This window comes from Bombyx mori, chromosome 17, assembly GCF_030269925.1.
Source record: "Bombyx mori chromosome 17, ASM3026992v2".
Taxonomy (NCBI): domain Eukaryota; kingdom Metazoa; phylum Arthropoda; class Insecta; order Lepidoptera; family Bombycidae; genus Bombyx; species Bombyx mori.
This window is the reverse complement of record NC_085123.1, coordinates 12,458,728-12,477,482: the sequence shown is the minus strand read 5'-3', so window position 1 is coordinate 12,477,482 and position 18,755 is coordinate 12,458,728. Positions and strand designations below refer to the sequence as shown.

The 18,755-nt window shown below is 34.9% G+C and overlaps 1 protein-coding gene across 1 annotated transcript in view; it reads right to left on the bottom strand.

Moving 5' to 3' along the window:
* LOC101736734 (ras-related protein Rac1) overlaps positions 1 to 18,755 on the bottom strand; it is a 55,873-nt gene continuing 37,118 nt past the window's right edge. The window contains exons 2-6 of the mRNA XM_004932496.4: positions 15,473 to 15,544; positions 13,689 to 13,869; positions 6,944 to 7,078; positions 5,936 to 6,113; positions 1 to 5,412 (exon numbers count right to left, since the gene is read on the bottom strand). Coding sequence (XP_004932553.1) covers positions 5,955 to 6,113; positions 6,944 to 7,078; positions 13,689 to 13,869; positions 15,473 to 15,544 — 547 coding nt within the window. The 3' untranslated portion in view covers positions 1 to 5,412; positions 5,936 to 5,954. The remainder of the gene's footprint in view (positions 5,413 to 5,935; positions 6,114 to 6,943; positions 7,079 to 13,688; positions 13,870 to 15,472; positions 15,545 to 18,755) is intronic.

Sequence of the window (18,755 nt, the reverse complement as noted above, 5' to 3'; positions counted from 1 at the left end):
TTTGAACAGTTAATATAAATATAATTTTGAATTATTCAGAGGCTTTACAATATTTGGAAGAATATTGACAATTTTCTTTTCATTATTCGTAACACAGTTATGCAGCGTCTAATTAGTTTACTGGTTCGAATTAAAACAAACAAAAAAAAGTTAACATTATACAAGCGTTTGTAATGAAAGCTCTATATTTTGTTAAAACATACATACATTTTAAAAGTAATGGTTACCTTAAAATACAATTGAACAAGTAACATACCAATAACAAGTTTAAAAATAAAAAGGTTTGATGTTGCCTCAGAGAGAACCGATCGATGTGATGAGGTTTCAAAACGATATCGGATTTTAAAAACAAAAATCGTAAAACGTAAATTACTAATACTAATAAATTGAATATGTTTAAAAACTTATCATAATATGAAGCCCCCTCTCTAATTACGACTTACTTTTTTATTTATAAAAAAATGCAACACCAAATATACATGGCGCGTTCGTTACTTTATTCATCTTTTTTTTTAATTTTGTTAATTTAAATCGTTTTTGTTTTTAATACTAATACATCGTTATTTACACGGTGATTCTTCTAAATATTTGCATCTGAACAATACATACATTAAAATCTTATAGCTACGTTTTGTGCAATTGTTCGAGCTTGTTCTTTTGGGGTGGACGATGATAAAAAACGAAATATACTTTTTTCTTGGCTCGCACCGGCATAAAGCGGTCCTTTGTGGACAAATCGCTCATGCTAACGCAGATGCCGCGCGCTGGCAACTTTTTGTAGCAATCTTCACGCTCCGTCCTACTTCCGTGATTAATACTGAGGTTGCATACATCCAACAGTGGGATCGTATGAACAATAGAGAATTATTCGTCAGTAACGCTTTCAATTAGCTTCTTGTTTTATACAAAATTCCCAGCAAGTTAGAAAAGATCGAACCATCTTTGCAGTTTGTGGTGGAATGTAGTCCCAAACAAATTTACCCGAACGTGTGACCAGAGGTTCTCAAACTTATTTTGTCTACTGCCCACTTCGAGAAAAAATTATTTTCTATTGCCCCCATTTTTTCACCTACTTAAAAACCACTATAGTGAGAGCTCAGTCGCGTAGTCGTTGTCTGAGAGTCCTTCTAGATGAAATTACAAATTGCCTTCCAAGCCTCTACACAACGCCCCTTTTTTTCTGGGCCTTTTAGGGTCTCCCTTTAGGGGTGCAGTGCTCACCAGGGGGCGTTACGACCCACTTTGGGAAAGGCTGGTGTAGACGAACTAGCTCAAGGCAACTCGTTCGTTCACTACAAGGACACCTTTAGAAAGTCAATTATTACACAAAGCGCGTTTTTATAGGATTGCATAATACGCCACGTTTTGGTATGTAATGGGTGGAAAACTTTTATGTGTGTAGATAAAAGCGCGGGCAGCACGGAGCGTGTAGACGATAAATTCCCAATAGTAGCTAACTGTTTTCGATCTCTAAATCTGGTACGTTTTTAAAGGAGCCTCTCCTCACAATCTCACAAGCGCGGCACGCTATGGCAACAAAAGAAAAAACGCGACGCTATATATTACGACAAAAGCAACAACAATTGCACACACCTTAGATACGAAAGCTTACGTTTTAATCATCTTAATACAAAAAAGTTTCATGTTTTGAGGAGTCGGTTTAGGCGTTAATCAACTTAGTGCCGTTTACGAATAGCTATAGATTTATGATACGACGTCGTATGTTTTGTATTCCTTAAGTGATTTACTTTATAAAAATGCATGTGGAAATAGCGGGGGTGGGTAAACGAAAAAATAAAAGTTATATTCCAAAATAAACTTTATAAACAATAAATCGTGTTTGTTTTTGGGCACAATCATTTTTATTCCCAAACAATTTGTTCTTTAAGATGGCGCTACTCATAAAAGGCGGGAAACCAAATTTAAAGACAACAGTGTGGAACTAGGCGAGTACATTTAGACGCTTAAGGACGTATAAGATAAAATAACCAAGATGTTAATCAACGCCGAGCATCGATCTCCTGTACAGAGTATTATCGACAAGAGGCACATCCCTAGTTGAGTTTCGTGCTAGATGTAACTCGTCTAAGAATGATACAATTTTCGATAATTCTTGTGTGTTGTTATGGCGACGCGGCCGTCAATTAAGGCCTAAACCTGTTTTTATCACATTTACATAGAAATGCCTCCTGACACTGAACTGACTATTCATTGATAACGAAAACGTTTTATTGCGATGGGAGGATTTAATTGATTTTTTTTAATTCATATCGATTCCAAGTAAGCAATTGACATTCGATGTTTCAGTCGATCTTTGATGTCATCTATGCTCAGTTCTATTTCATTCGATATCATTTGCTTGGCGAGTTTATTTTTGTTTCATAAATTTTGTTTACTCCCATAAAAGTAATATTAAAGTCGAAACAATCAAATCTTGAATACAACTTTTACCCATAGAAATCAGTTGTAAAAAATGTATAAACGCATTGTTTTCTGGAACAAAACATTTTTCAATAATTACATTAAGAATACATTTCTTTTTTGCTTTTCAATTATATTGCATAACGTATGTGCTTCGCCGCACAAATAGAGACAAAAATAAAATAATATATTTTCAAAACGATTATTCGTCTCGTTATCGATCAATAGTGTACTGATTAATTGATACAAATCGATTTAAAAGTATATCGGCGACCATTCAACTAGTATACATTGAATTGTCCAATTGTGCGATTCCATTTAATTCTTTGAAGACTTATATATTGTTTGCTCGCTGAATTTTTTCATTTGTTTTTGATGATAATTTAACTATTGTAATTATAGTATGCGAAAAAAAATTTGCTAAATTAAATTATCACCAAAAAAAAAATTTTTTTTTTCTGCTGACCATACTTATGTCCTTTTGGCCACACTTCAACAAACGATATGTATCCACAGTATCGGCCGTTCGCAAAGAGCTCACCAATTATTTATATATCAAACATTCAGGGCACGAAACACATTAATGAAGCGGTTACTACCTACTAATTAATGATTGCCTTACGAAACGAATTGATATAAACACTCATTGATAATTACAAACGTACCTACGTAACACAGAAGCGTCGCCAGCGAAGATTACACAATATCGTTTATACAACGCACTGTTATCATTTAATTACCAAAAAACAATACGATGACCAATGTATTAAAACATTTAATCTATTTTAAACAGCTGTGTACGTTTATATCGATGAGGTGAAAGACTATTTTGGTTTAAGCGATATTTCGCTTAATACGCGACATATATCTTTGTGATGAAATGTGCATTTTATTTGGTATTGGCGTTAAAAGAGTTCAATGTTTTTGCTTAAACTTCAATTATGTTTACTCCCATTGAAATAGCTGAAGAAGATTTTTTATTATGTAATTTTTTCAAGATTTTTAACTTTAAATGACTCTCCTGTAAAGTTGCAAAAATGTCACTTAAACCAAACAGCTTTTCACCCCTCGATGTGTGTACCCGAAGCGGACAACTTGATCGAAATGAAATTCGCCACACACTCTTGTGACCATAATTTAGCGCAGGATTTCTCCGTGGTAATCTGACCAAAACATCTACCTTTATCCTTTCGGGGTTGCCTGTTAATTATTTTTTGGTAATCAAAATCTATTCGTGTATTATTATTATTTAATTTGCAACAAAAAATTTGAAATCGAAAATACATCATCATTACAACATTCACCTATAAACAAATACTGTACTTATAAGACACCCATTAATTACATTGACAACAACGCAGAACAAAATCATTAAATAAGCTAGCTAAATCGAAAAATATATAGGTATAATGTTTTTTTTTTTATATATATCACGTGCACAAGTTCCGCGTGACCACCGAGGGAGGGCGCTCGCGAGAGTTTCCTTGATAATGAACTTTATTTCTACAAACATAGAACATATATTTATTTATGTTTAGGTAAAACGATGAACCAATATATCGTCCTTGCAAATTTAAAATCTCCTAGGTGATATTTTGGTCCAAAACATTTTGAATACTCAGCAAAAACTGCCATGTGCATATCTCACTCAATATTTCACTTTATTACGCGTCAATCTTAAAAAATCCTAAGTGTCGGTTTGCATTTTATTGTAGATCAAAGTATCCTATATGCAAATTTTTTTTTTTTCGTAGGTACATAGTTTTATTAGATTTTCTCGAAAACTACATATCATATACACATAGGTTTCAAATTTGCAACGACAATATGCACTATCGAACCTGTGCACGTGCAAAATTTAACAATTTCATTTAATTCACCGACAACAGTCAACGGGATCTTTACAGGGAAACAAATTTGTAGTACCGAACGCAAGTTAAATCAGCAACAACGTAGGAATGTAATTATTTTGTAAAATGGCAAAGAAAAAGAAAAAGAAAAAAACGCGTAAACGACGAAAGCACCCAAACATTTTGTTCGTATTGAATAAGTGGAACGTCACTCATGACTGACAGTGTGACGCCAGCCTTATTGTTTGACAGGAGCCATAGACAAATTAGTTTTAAAAAAAAAAGCCGACACGCTTCCCTCTTTCTGTGTCTATGGTTAATTGTTGACTTTAAGGATCTATAACACTCGAAATCCCTTTTCGTTAACTTTTGGTATATCTACCATAATGATCAATATTAATCTATACTATATATATCTGAATAGATTGAGACAAAACCGTTTTGCATCTCTTTCTCATTTGTTTGTTAGCCGATTTTCATTTTACAGACTGCTATTAAAGTCGAGTGACAATCTAAATATTTTGTTTTTAGAGAAGTCTGTTGTTAATAATGAATCACAATTATGATCTTAAGTTGCATTGCAAATATAACATTTCCAAAAACAATACCTAAATTTAAAATTAACCAAAGTATGGCGTTGAAATGAGTCGCCCCCTCCCAACACCCCTCGCCCCGTGTATTACCGATCCTACAGACTTCTATTAAAGTCGAGTGACATTCCAAATATTTTATTTTTAGAGAAGTCTGTTGTTAATAATGAATCACAATTATGATCTTAAATTGTATTGCGAATATTTTCGCATTTCCAAAAACAATACCTAAATTTAAAACTAACCAAAGTATAGCGTTGAAAAGAGACGCCCCCTCCCAACACCCCTCGCCCCGTGTGTTACAGACCCTACATACTGCTATTAAAGTCGAGTGACATTCCAAATATTCAGTGTACGATTAAACGAAGTTACATTAGGGACTTGACACACACCGACCCCCGCTACGTCGCGCGTATCGTTGGGCGGTGCGCGCTAACGTTTGCGTGTGCGTATCGCGGTCCGGTTGACGGCGCATTAGCTGTGTGTCGCGGCGTTGTTGGATGTTCGTGTGAGCTCTGACGCGCACACCGGCTCCGACGTCTGTGCGATAGCTGGAATTAAATAGAACATTCGATTAAAGGCTTCGTCAGACAGAACGCCGCGTACTTAGCGCTGCGTTTTAACGTCGCGCTCTTTTCATGTCACACAAACTGACTAGATGAGCCTAGCGCTCATTGACGCAACGTAACATCCGCCAAATCATAGTGCCTTTCTATAGCAGTCTGAAAATTTAAAAGTATTATCACATCGAGTGATTCAGATGCGGCATTGTATAAGCGTGGGTATTTTCTAACTAATCCTATCAAAATTTTTTTTATTGCTGCGATTGTTGGACGCACTCACAGTCCATCTGGTGTTAAGTGGTTACTGGAGCCCATAGACATCTACGAGGTAAATGCGCCACCCACCTTGAGATATAAGTTCTAAGGTCTCAAGTATAGTTACAACGGCTGCCCCACCCTTCAAACCGAAACGCATTACTGCTTCACGGCAGAAATAGGCGGGGTGGTGGTACCTACCCGCGCAGACTCACTAGAGCTCCTACCACCAGTAAAATACACGATAGCGCGTTACCTGTGATGTCGCGTCCCTTCTAGAAGAGACTACAATGCCGCCGCCGGCCCTTGATGGGCTGCACCGGGCATAGCACGGCGCGAATCGCCTCATCGAACACGGTCTTCAGGCCCTTCTGCGTCAGCGCTGAACACTCCAAATACTTGACAGCGTTTATCTCCTTGGACATGCCCAAACCCTGAACGAGAAATAAGTTAAATTTACCCTCCGTCTCCATGTGTCCGAACTGGATATTCGTTCATATCTTGATCAGAGATGTATACTTTATCCAAGCCTAATGGATCAATGTGGTAAACAAACAACACTTTTCGCAATATCACGATTTTTGCACTCAAACACATTTAATGATGTTAACATGTCTTAAACCAGTTAAGAAACACCTAACGTACATATTAATGCGGAAATTGTTTTAAATTAACAATTTAAACACAATATTTAACTAAATTTCATTTTTCTTGTTTTTTTTAATAAACTTTACTGGCTTGGAAACTAAAGTCCTTTAAAGCAATAAATTTTAAAAAATTTAGGCCACAGACTAAACAGCGACATGGCAATTTGACATTTCGTAAATCTATCGTATTTATGAATCATGAGGTTGCATTGTACTGTAGGTTAACGAATCATTCTAGTAAATGATAGAAATGAACTTTTCATGACAAGCTCAAATTTCTAACTAGTATCACTACATAGTATAAAACAAAGTCGCTTTCTCTGTCCCTGTGTATGCTTAAATCTTTAAAACTACGCAACGGATTTTGATGCGGGTTTTTTTAATAGATACGAGTGATTGAAGAGGAAGGTTTATATGTATAATAACATCCATTAAATAGTGGAAAAATCAATAATAAATTACAGTTTCCGAAGCGAAGCGAGGGCGGGTCGCTAGTATAATATAAAAGCTTTTTACTGTGTCAAGTTTAAAGGTCAGACATAGCTTGCAAGCTCACAAAGAGGAATTCTACCAAGAATCTGTAACTATTAATTCTAATTTACAAGAATAAAGCATACCTGCGTGTAGGTGATCGGGGCTAGTTTCTTGTCCTTGAGCTTTTCAATGGTGTCCTTGTCTTCGCGTAAGTCGAGCTTGGTCCCGACCAGGATGATGGGCGTCGACGGGCAGTGATGCCGAACTTCTGGATACCACTGAAAACGAAAACAAGCTACCGTCAAAAAAATCGTGCAACTTTACTCACAGAGACAACCCACTAAGGTTCTCGCCGGATCCTCTCAGTAGGTCGCTACTCCGATCACATTATTAGATTATTTATTATTATAGATTCAACGTCACACTGCCCTGGCAAGCGCAGATGTGAGCAAAGATTGAGCCCCGTGATCTCCAGTTTGGTGAAACCAGAATAGGCCCCCGATACTACTGGTAATTGGGACGGAACACGCTATAATATTTATCTTGAAAAAAAAATTCTACATATAGTCTTCTCGCATTAAAATGTATAATCTCAAAACTTACTAATTTTACAGAAGTGTTTTAAAGGTTTAACATGTGATATTTTTAATATTAATCATCTTTGCAACATTTATTGTTTATTTTTTACCAGTTACCTTAGAGTATACACACTATAGCTTGCTTATGTATACTCTAAGCCAGTTACAATATCTGTCTATTAAAGTAACATAAAATTATGAATTAATTTTGTTAATAGTAGTCAAAACATAGGTAAACTAAAAAAAAAGAACTAAAACTAAACTACGCTAGATTTACAAGAGATTTTAAGCGAAAATTGCAAGTATTTTTATTAGATAAGGCTTACTATACTATGTCAGAATATTTAGACGATAACATTAGATAATTTAGATGAAAAAGTAGAATAGAGTTAAATAATTATAATTTAAGTTTAATATTGTTATGTAGATTGTTATGTAGCAGGACATAGTGATACATTTATTAATATTAACCTATTAATCTTTGTTAACCTATGACTACAAATAATAATGAAAAAAAAAACGCTCTTTTGACAGTATTTATGAGAAATATACTGGTTGGTATCCCAAATGATTCCGCATATTAACTAAATTTGGAATATTTTAGGAAATTGTACACTTTTAATGCGAAAAGACGACATATGAGTCGACTATTATCAAAGCCGGCAATGTGACTTTTGGACAATTATTGGTAAATCAGAAAAACGAATTATTGACTTTGTATTCCATTGGCAGTCACAAAACTCTTCTGAACGACATCTTAGATAAATAACAGGTTAAGTATTAACCTTTATTTAATGCAGGTTTTGAACCGTATTCTTTGAAGGAGACGATTATATTCAAATCAATCTGTATTGACACAATCTATGGTCATTTCTTGTCACTTATGTCAATACAATCCACGCGGCATCGATAATGATGTGTTTACATTCAAATCGATGTCATGTGTTTTTATTACTGTCCCGAACAAAATACAGATAACTGTTTCTATGCAATAGAGACGACACAATACTCAAATTATCTTCGTTCTAGCTTACGTGTCCGACTTCTTAAAACATCATGACGTATTAAATTCGGATTCACGTGTAATTATTTGTTTCTTCGGGTCTTGACTTTTAGACTATAATTTTAGATAATCATCTCACTTATATCTTGTATTGGGTGATACCCGTGGATTCGCGCGCGTAGTCAAGGAAATATGTCACCTTTTTTTTGTACATATAAGCAAAAATTTCCCGAAATGAAATGGTTTTTTTGGGAAAAAATTTGCTGTCACATTAATGGCCAAAAAACGATCGCTTTGAAAAAATCATCTCATCGATTATCTCATCATCAATCTGTTATTTTGTTTCGACGTGAAAGACGGACAAACAAACAATCTTTCACGTTTGTAATGTTAAAATGATAAATATTATTAAAAAAATATTCAAATTAACAATTTGGTAGTATTGGTTTCATTAGACCTAATTGTGATTTGTCTAATTTGAAATATTCTAATTAAAACCTGACCTCTAATACTGAACGCAGCAAATACAAATAGAAATTTTGATTAAAGCATTTCGTTTGGGATGAAATAATATATTTTTACCGTGTCAACATCGGCAACAGTTCCCTTACAACTTTAATGATAATATACGTTCAAAGAATTAACTTTTCGTGACAATTCTTATGTATGCAACTTCGCGATTATGTTATTACCAATAATTTCAATCTAATTTTCATATCAATTGCATCGCCGCTATCTTCTTAGGAGTAACGTCTAAAGATGCTTTCAGACTACGCTATACTATAGTGCCATACAGTAAAGCAGCCTATACTTAGCCAATCTTAATATATATAAATTACGTGTCACGTTGTTTGTCACCTAAACTACTGAACCGATTTTAACTTCTTTTTTTTTAAATATGTGTTTTGTTCCAACTTAGGTCATACGGTGATTTTTATTTCGATTAATGGTCGCAATATTTATTAAATAACAATAAAATGATTTCTTATGTTGATATTGTTATTAATTGTAAGTTTCATAAGTCTAAAACAGATGGCGCCTTAAATCAGTTTTTACAGACAATTGTAATACTGTCTGACATTAATATCTCATAGATGGCGCTGTTTTAAAAATATCAACGTTTCACATAAGCTACAATTTAATGGCATAAACACAAACACCACGTGTTGCTGAGGCTAAAGTATAAGTGAAATTTATTTCGTAGTAAACGCAATACAGTGAAATCTAATTGTTCTTACTTTGTTAATTTTTTGTTATTAGCATAGCCGGCCACGTGTTATTTAGAAACAAAAACCTTAGCCACAGCAACGTGTGGCCGGGTCTGCTAGTAATATAAGTGGGATATCGGTACTTTTTGGTTAATTCACACTGGCACACGAGTTTTATTTTTAAAAGAAGAAAATATAAATGACAGATAGAAGTTGGACATAACGATGTTACGAATGTGTATGTAGTATTTTTTGAAAGAATAAAAGATTTTGTTGTTAAACTAAATATCCACTAGATTTCGCCATACCATCCCACATCTTTTTGGGGGCTCGTCCGGGATACCATCCATCGACACCGTTCAGGATGTCGTTCGGTGATAAATTACAGTGGATTGACGAATTTCTACAGAGATAAGTTGAGTGCATTTTCATTGTGCATCCAAGACTTGGAGACGTGTAAAAATAACGATTTTATGATGCAGATTATTGATGAAGTTTCGTGTAACATTATTTTATGCAGACTTATTATGAAGATTACATAAGATTATTTACTGAAGATTACCTACTTAAGAAGAAGACTGATTTTGAAAATTGTTATTAACGACTACTACGACTATTTATTTACGAGTTCAACGAGACTATTATCTTTTTTTTGCATAAAAATCCTAAAGTAAAAAATGCCTCCTAAGAAGAATAATGATAATGACGAAAGAGAAGACGTCGAGGTGCATATCTCGTTTCGTGATTTGGAGCAGTCCATGACACCTTTCACCGGAGATGATACTTACCCGATTTCGGAGTTTTTTGATGAATTTGAAGATGTTGCTGATTTGATGAAGTGGACTAAAGTGGAAAGATTGATCTATGCAAAGAAACTTTTGGGTGGAACAGCAAAGTTATTTTTAAGATCTATTGGTAGAGTTAAGGACTATCCTACTTTGAAGGAAGCCCTTATTGAAGAATTTGGCCCTAAGTTTAATAGTGCTAAGATTCACAAGAAGCTTATTTCACGAAAGATAAAAAATGATGAAACTTTACAACAATACTTTTTAGTTATGAAAGAAATAGCACTGCATGGAAGAGTAGATGATGCTGCTTTAATGGAATACGTCATAGATGGTATCAATGATCCTGAATCTAACAAAGCAATTTTATATGGAGCTACAGATTTGAAAGATTTCCGAAAGAAGCTAGACATTTACAATGATTTTCGAAAGAAGCTGGACGTTTACAGTGATATTCGGAAGAAAATGAGTACACAATCATATCACCAGGCAGTTCCACAAGTAAATGCAGATGCAGGGACAACGTCATTAAGAAAACCGCATTTTAAAAGATGCTATAACTGTGGTGATTTAGACCATCAATCCCCCGGCTGTACAAAGGGCATTAAATGCTTTAAGTGTAATGAATTCGGTCACAAGGGAAACGAATGTAAGAATGATGATAAAAAGTCTTTAATTATTCAGAAGAAAAACGAAGAAGAAAAAATCCCTTACAAGAAAGTGTTATTGAATGGAACAGAGATGGTGGCTTTTATCGATACAGGTAGTGACGCGAACCTTATTATACAATCAGAATTTGAAAAAATTGAAAATAATATCCAACATTATGACAAGAATTCAGAAGTTCGTCTTACGGGTATTGCTAACAAAGAAGTACTTATCAAAGGTGTTTTTACTACTCAGCTACAGATTGATGATGCTGTTACGGATATCAAATTTTACATTGTGGAAGATGATATAATACCTGTAAAGCTGATCATTGGCAACCCCATACTGCGTGAATTCGAAGTTAAGTTTACAAGAAATGGAATTATAATGGAGAAGATACCACTTTGTGCTATTGTTGTTGAGAAGGACGAGGTCAAAGAAGACTACAAGAAATTAAAATTAAGAAAAGAAGATTACAAGAAGTTAGAGAAAGAAGATTATAAGAAGTTAGAGAAAGAAGACTGCAAGAAGTTGGTTAAAGTACCTTACCAGAATCATTTGACACAAAATAGAATACTGTACAAAGAGAAGAATGGAAGTAGTTTTATCGCTGTACCAAAGAAGATGGAAAAAGAAATTATAAGAGAGAATCATAGAAGAGGACGACTAAAAGTTGAAGATTGGGAATGGAGGAGGTCCGATACATACGACTAGCCTTGCTAATTTTATTAAGCTATGAACTGATTCGTCTGAGGCAGACGAATGGGTAGGAATGGCCGAGTGGGATATCGGTACTTTTTGGTTAATTCACACTGGCACACGAGTTTTATTTTTAAAAGAAGAAAATATAAATGACAGATAGAAGTTGGACATAACGATGTTACGAATGTGTATGTAGTATTTTTTGAAAGAATAAAAGATTTTGTTGTTAAACTAAATATCCACTAGATTTCGCCATACCATCCCACATATATAACAGTGTGAACGTACGTGTCCATAACAATGTATAGTGTGCGATATTGTTATATTATGAGCTATATACTATATGCTACTGGTTGTAGGACCTTTTGTGGGTACGCGCGGTAGGTACCACCAACCTGCCTATTTCTGCCGTGAAGCAGTAATGCGTTTCGGTTTGAAGGATAGGGCAGCCGTTGTAACTATACTGAGACCTTAGAATTTATATCTCAAGGTGGGTGGCGCATTTACTGTTGTAGTTTCTATGGGCTCCAGTAACCACTTAACACCAGGTGGGCTGTGAGCTCGTCCACCTATCAAAACAATAAAAATAAATAAATAAATGCTATTATATTATAGCGTATTCTGAAAGCGGCTTAATGTATTCTATGATAAAGTGAAAGATACACAGAAACACGGTAGATACAAGAATATTTATACGGAACGTGGCATATAGATAAAATCGATTTATATTGTCAGATCAATATTCTAACTGAGAATGAAAAAAAATTAATTGAGAGACTCAAACCTTTTTCGGATCCGTTTTAAACATGTCACAAATAAAACTCAGTATGTTGTGGAATTAATTTTATCGTTTCAAAGTTAAAAAATAATCAAGACAACGTGTTTCTTATCGATCGAAACGAAATACCAAATCCAAAGATTCAACATTTTCCATATTTTGCTGTCTCATAGAGTTAAGAATAACAAGATATGTAAAAAATAAATTGTAAACTTTGTAATTTCAATCGAAGCTGCGTTATAATGACCAATGACGTCAATGCTCGTGTGTTCCATTTGAAATATGTACGAATAATTTACTAGCGAGAAAGAGACAGAGATATAATTTAAAAAATCGTTACGTTACGTTATCAGCTATTTCTTCAAAAAATCCTGTTCAATTTAATTATAATTCATCACGGACTCTGTTTATTATAATGGCATTCATTAAACTTATTGGGCTTAGTTTGTGAGCACGAAACCTATGCAGTGTATAAAGTCAATGAACTATACATAACTGGGTCACACGTTTTGCATATGAAGTGTAATTTCCAATCAATCACCGTAGTTTATTTGAGTAGTGTTACGCATTTTTCTTTTTTAACTCTCGAGTTATAGCTGGAACGAATTTAATCAAGTGCTTCATATGTAAAATTCTTCATATGCAACCTTTTTCTCTATCTTTTATTATGTTCCGTTATGTTCTATTTTAGCCGGTACATAAAGCTATACATAAAGCTTTTTTTTTTATTGTTTAGATGTGTGGACGATCTCACAGCCCACCTGATGTTAAGTGGATACTGGAGCCCACAGAAAAAAAAAAGAAAAAAAAAAAAAAAAAACTGCTAACTGACTGTCAATTAATTGTGTTCAATAACATTATTGACATTATTTCGAATATACAGTATTGACAATTGCGGTAATAACCAATTCATGTGATTAAGAACAGTTAGTGAATCAAATTTATATATAAAAATACATATTATTTGTTCTGTGCTGTCATAATGAATAACTTAATAAACAACAAAACTTTAGATTTCCCTTCAAAATCTACGGTTCAGATATCATTTTAGTTTTTAGAGTTTTTTTTTCTAGATGGGTAAGAATCCCTATCCTTGACACTTGAGGTTCAAGTCGCGAATAGATTCATCGATTCATAACGGTTATCCTATGTTAACCTATGTTAACCAAACTTGTGTGTATATTACCTTGGCCCGAACGTTTTCGAATGAGGCTGGGTTGACCAGCGAAAAACATATAAGGAAGACGTCCGTCTGTGGGTAAGAGAGGGGGCGGAGTCGATCGTAGTCTTCCTGTCCGGCTGTATCCCAGAGGCCCAAGTTGATTGGCTTTCCATCTACCATGACATTCGCCGAGTAATTGTCGAATCTGAAATTGAATTGAAATTTTATGAGACGTCTGGGAATCTATTACGTAATATATGTGGGGAGTGTTATTTTTATTACTTTTTTTTCCTACCTAAGCTGATAGCCTTGAGAGGCTATATTTTTTTTTATTTTTTATTGCTGAGATGTGTGGACGAACTCACAGCCCACCTGGTGTTAAGTGGTTACTGGAGCCCATAGACATCTATAACGTAAATGCGCCACACACCTTGAGATATAGTTCTAAGGTCTCAGTATAGTCACAACGGCTGCCCCACCCTTCAAACCGAAACGCATTACTGCTTCACGGCAGAAATAGGCGGGGCGGTGGTATCTACCCGTGCGGACTCACAAGAGGTCCTACCACCAGTAATTACGCAAATTATAATTTTGCGGGTTTGATTTTTATTGCACGATGTTATTCCTTCACCGTGGAAGTCAATCGTGAACATTTGTTGAGTACGTATTTCATTACAAAAATTGGTTCCCGCTAGCGAGATTCGAACACCAGTGCATCGCTCGATACGAATGCACCGGACGTCTTATCCTTTAGGCCACGACGACTTCTATATCAGCATAACCCTAACGTTTGTAGGTGAGCTCACGGGGCTCAAACCTGACGACGTTGCTAACACGAACCCTAGCAAGAGCCGTGCTTCGCAGAATCTACCACCGGATCGGAAACGCGACCCACTGAGAAGATCCGGCGAGAAACTCAGTGGGCTGTGTCTGAGGGTTAATTTACTCGTCGAGCCTTTCGTCGCAAGCGACGGGTTCGACGAGAACGGTGACCGGTGCTCGAGATACCTAAAAGCACCGTTAGTGGATCGGGAGGATCTGAGATGACGACGTGTTTGGGGCGACATCGACTGCTTTCCATTCTTTCCGTAGGATCGGGCATGTAGTTACCGGCGGCCACGATGAGAGGGTTCTCTTTTTTCAGTTTTTTTTTAATATTTATTTTGTTTAAGCCTGTGACAGTGGCAACATTCTATTAGGTTCAGAAAGAGATAGCAGATTAAAGTTAGAGTGAGTAGTAAGAATTTTTTTAGAAAGACGTATACGAAGTGATTGTGAAGTAAAATAAAGAATTTCGATATATTCATCCCGCTTTTACTCATGAACGTTCCCACATATATCTAAATCCTTCAGGACAATCCTAAAACGAGATCTGAGATCTCGGAACTTGGAAGCAACAATCATGTATTTAAAATCGCATTCAAGACTAGTCCTAAAATTAACAAACCAGACGAAATTATGGATTTAAAAACGGAACTGACAGCCCGTTGAGCTAGTTAAAGCGAATCTAGAAACTGAAGTTAATTTAGCTCTTATGTTCTGAACATAAGAGTTAGATGCAGACGTATCTAATGCTAGTAGTATGGTATAATATTTTAGTTTTCCAGCTACATTTATGTTACTAACCAACATCCGTATTCCAGGGTTACTAATGCCGCAAAGAATTCAAATGTTATCCTATAAAAATAATCTTAATAAAAAAAACGACACGAATAAAAAAATGTATAATACTTCAAGGGTAAACGCTATTAGCGAACCATTACGGAACAGAAAATTAGATTTATAAGAAAATAGACCTTTTTACTTACACTGTAGGTATATATTCGCCGGGAAAAGCATTTGTAGTGTAACTGATGAGCAGACATGTTTTACCGACGGCACTGCGGACAAAAGAGAGAAAAATATATATTAAAAGTCTGCAAGCGCGAGACAGTCACCTAAAAACGACTTCCTTATATTTATTCAGACGGACAGTCTGAGTATCAACATGTTTTTCTATGAATTTAAATTTAAAAAGCTCTTTTTTGTTTTTTGTTCTACTTAAATTTAAGGAGAATTTTGTAAAAATGTACGTGATTCAAAAATATATTATTATATAATATATTATAAGATAAATCCTCAAAATCACCGTATCGTAGCAGTGAGTTTAACGTTTACACAACGATCTTAAATTACAAAACAAAAATTGATTTACATCCTCAAACATTAATAACTATTTTTCAACCTATGCTGATAGGCTTGAGAGGCTATTTCAGCTTCTCCTTGACGTGTAGGTGAGCTCACGGGGCTCAAACCGGGAGTGTTGCTAACACAGGCCCTAGCAAAGGCAGTGCTTCGCAGAATCTGCCACTGGATCGGAAACGCGACCTACTGAGAAGATCCGGCGAGAAACTCAGAGCGCTGTATCTATGGGTTAATTCGCTCGTCGAACCCATCGCAAGCGACGGATTCGGCGAGGACGGCGACCGGTGCTTGTGGTACCTAAAAGCACCGTTAATGGATCGGGAGGATCCGTAATGACGTGAATTAATAGCGACGATTATTTCCCGTATGTAGTTTAAGCTCAGTTATTTAAATCCTATGTATGATCTTCAATTATCTTCTATTAGGATAGTGTTTTTTAACATCGTATTTAATAGTATTTTTCGGCGTTATCTGTATTATCTGTTAGAGTGTCTCGTTTTTGTCATTTATATAAATAAATATTAATGCTCGTTGGTATGGTCGTTTGTTTGTCTACTATGTGCAGCTAAAAACATATAATTAAGAAGAAACTTGGAAACCGTTTCCTTGGGCAGTCTAGGAAAGATTCCGGTCATATTACAATCAAAGTACGTATAACCTCTCTCAATTACTTAATATCACAATAATTATAAATATTAATAGCACAGGAGTATTGGTTGTTTTCTGTATGTTCGCCTGATATTACTTTAATTCGATCAACTAAACTAGCTTCACAGTGATAAGTAAAATAATTTTCAAAATAATAGAACTGCTAATTTAACTTTGAAAATAAAATCTAGTTATATTGCAAAAAAAAAAATTGTAACAAAATACATACAGCCACACCGTCTGTATATGTACCTTTACATTGTTGACCTAAAGCATAATACATCTTGAACACGTTCATACCGAGGGTTTCAGAATGCGACAGTGCAAAAATCATACTACCCACAGGCACACACACGAGACTCACCTTGTGTACATGGAAGTCATTTACTAAGATGCGTATCATTATTTTTATAACAGGCGAATTGACAACCTATAATGTAAACCCTAAATTTGTACGGAATTCGTTACAATTCAGGACCACGAATTATTGAAAACTTGTTGTATGTTATAATATTTTCTTCGGCATTCGCGATTCGTATACAGAATCAACTTATTTATTTATTTATTAATTAAGTTGCACCAACAAAGTGATCATCCATACAAAACATTGAACAATTCACAAAAGTTCATGGCAGATGTCACCTCAATTAATAGGTGCAATCGACAGTGCATTAACATCAAAAATAAAAAAATATATACAACTAAGATTTGATTACATTTCATTCATTGCTTAAGATTAATTTATATTTAATTGGGAGATGATCCGTGACAGGTTTTTCCTGTAAGTTGTGAGACAATTAGAAAAAACATCTATTTCACTTAAAATTAGTTCAGCGCAATCGGACAACTCCGAAGGAACATTGACGGATAATTTGATATAAAAATTACGTGTGCAATTCACACGTGGTAGAAGTGAAACCTTCCAAAATTAAAATACAATTATCCTAAACGTCATAAGTATATGTAAAATTTTGTCATTAGTAAATAATTGTAAGGTAGCGCCCTCTGTGAATTGATATTTTAATTTCACATATAATCCTAAATTAAAATTCACTACAAGAGCTTTCATACACACGTTAGTATTAAAAAATCTCACAGATGGCGCTGTATTAAATAGTATGTATATTTCTGTCTCATTCTTTGCTGGCTTCATCCTACACATTTTTGTATTTGTGTCTCTTACCTGTCGTTTTTTCCGTTGCATCCGGTTTGAAATCTCAACGATTCTAAAGAAATTTTCACACTTCAATAATAATAATAACAACAACTTATCTAGCGCCTAAGATACTATTATAGCGATGAAAACCCAATTCAAACAAACTACCAACCTCAAAATACTATTAGTTCGTTCTGTGTGAAATGAAACGTAAAAGTACAGAAATACTTTTTTTATAGAAAATTACGATGGTAGTTAAAAATGTCTGCGAAACGATTAAGGTGTTATAGTCGTTCTTGACCACGAAAACCTGTAAAGTATTCGACATGTCGGAAATAATATCGCAACTTTAGAATTGAAGTGGCGTAACTAAAATTTTTATGAGTTTTATACTTTAAAAAACTTATAAACATGATGAATACAGTTTTAAAACAGTTTGTAACAGTTTATAAAATTAGACAGGCTAGAAAAAGCCAAATTACTCTTTCCGTCCCTTTTAAATCAAACGAATACCCTACAGTATTAAAATCGAAAGAAAAAAAAAACAGTTCTTCTATTACATTTTCGGCGTTTACAAATTCTAAAGGTGCAATATAAAGACTATAAAAAAAAACGCAAGATTCAATCGTAATAGTAGTTTCATGACCTTACAGCATACATGGGTATTATAGGGAGTAGAGAAACCACACACACACCATTGTCTAATTTGAAAAGTGATTTGGAATTCTCGACAGGGAAGCAAGCTCTTGTTTAACGCGCTGTAATTGGCTTGACCCTCATCTATCTTTATATCTAACAGAACATTTTAATGTGAATATTTTTTAAATAACGTCATTCCGTAACATGAAGACCTTCAACATAGTGTTTATCTAAGCGTCCGCGAAAAAAATAGACAAATTACTGAAAATTGTAGAATAAAATTAATACCGCCACCCACATTGACACATGAGTTCTAAGGTCTCAGTTTTTACAGTACAACAGCTGTCTCACCCTTCAAGCCGAAACGCATTACTACTTCGTGCACTACCCGTGCGGACTCAAAGGACGTATCTTCTTATACGTACTTTCAGTACAACCCTAGTTTCAGACGGGGTCAATGCCCT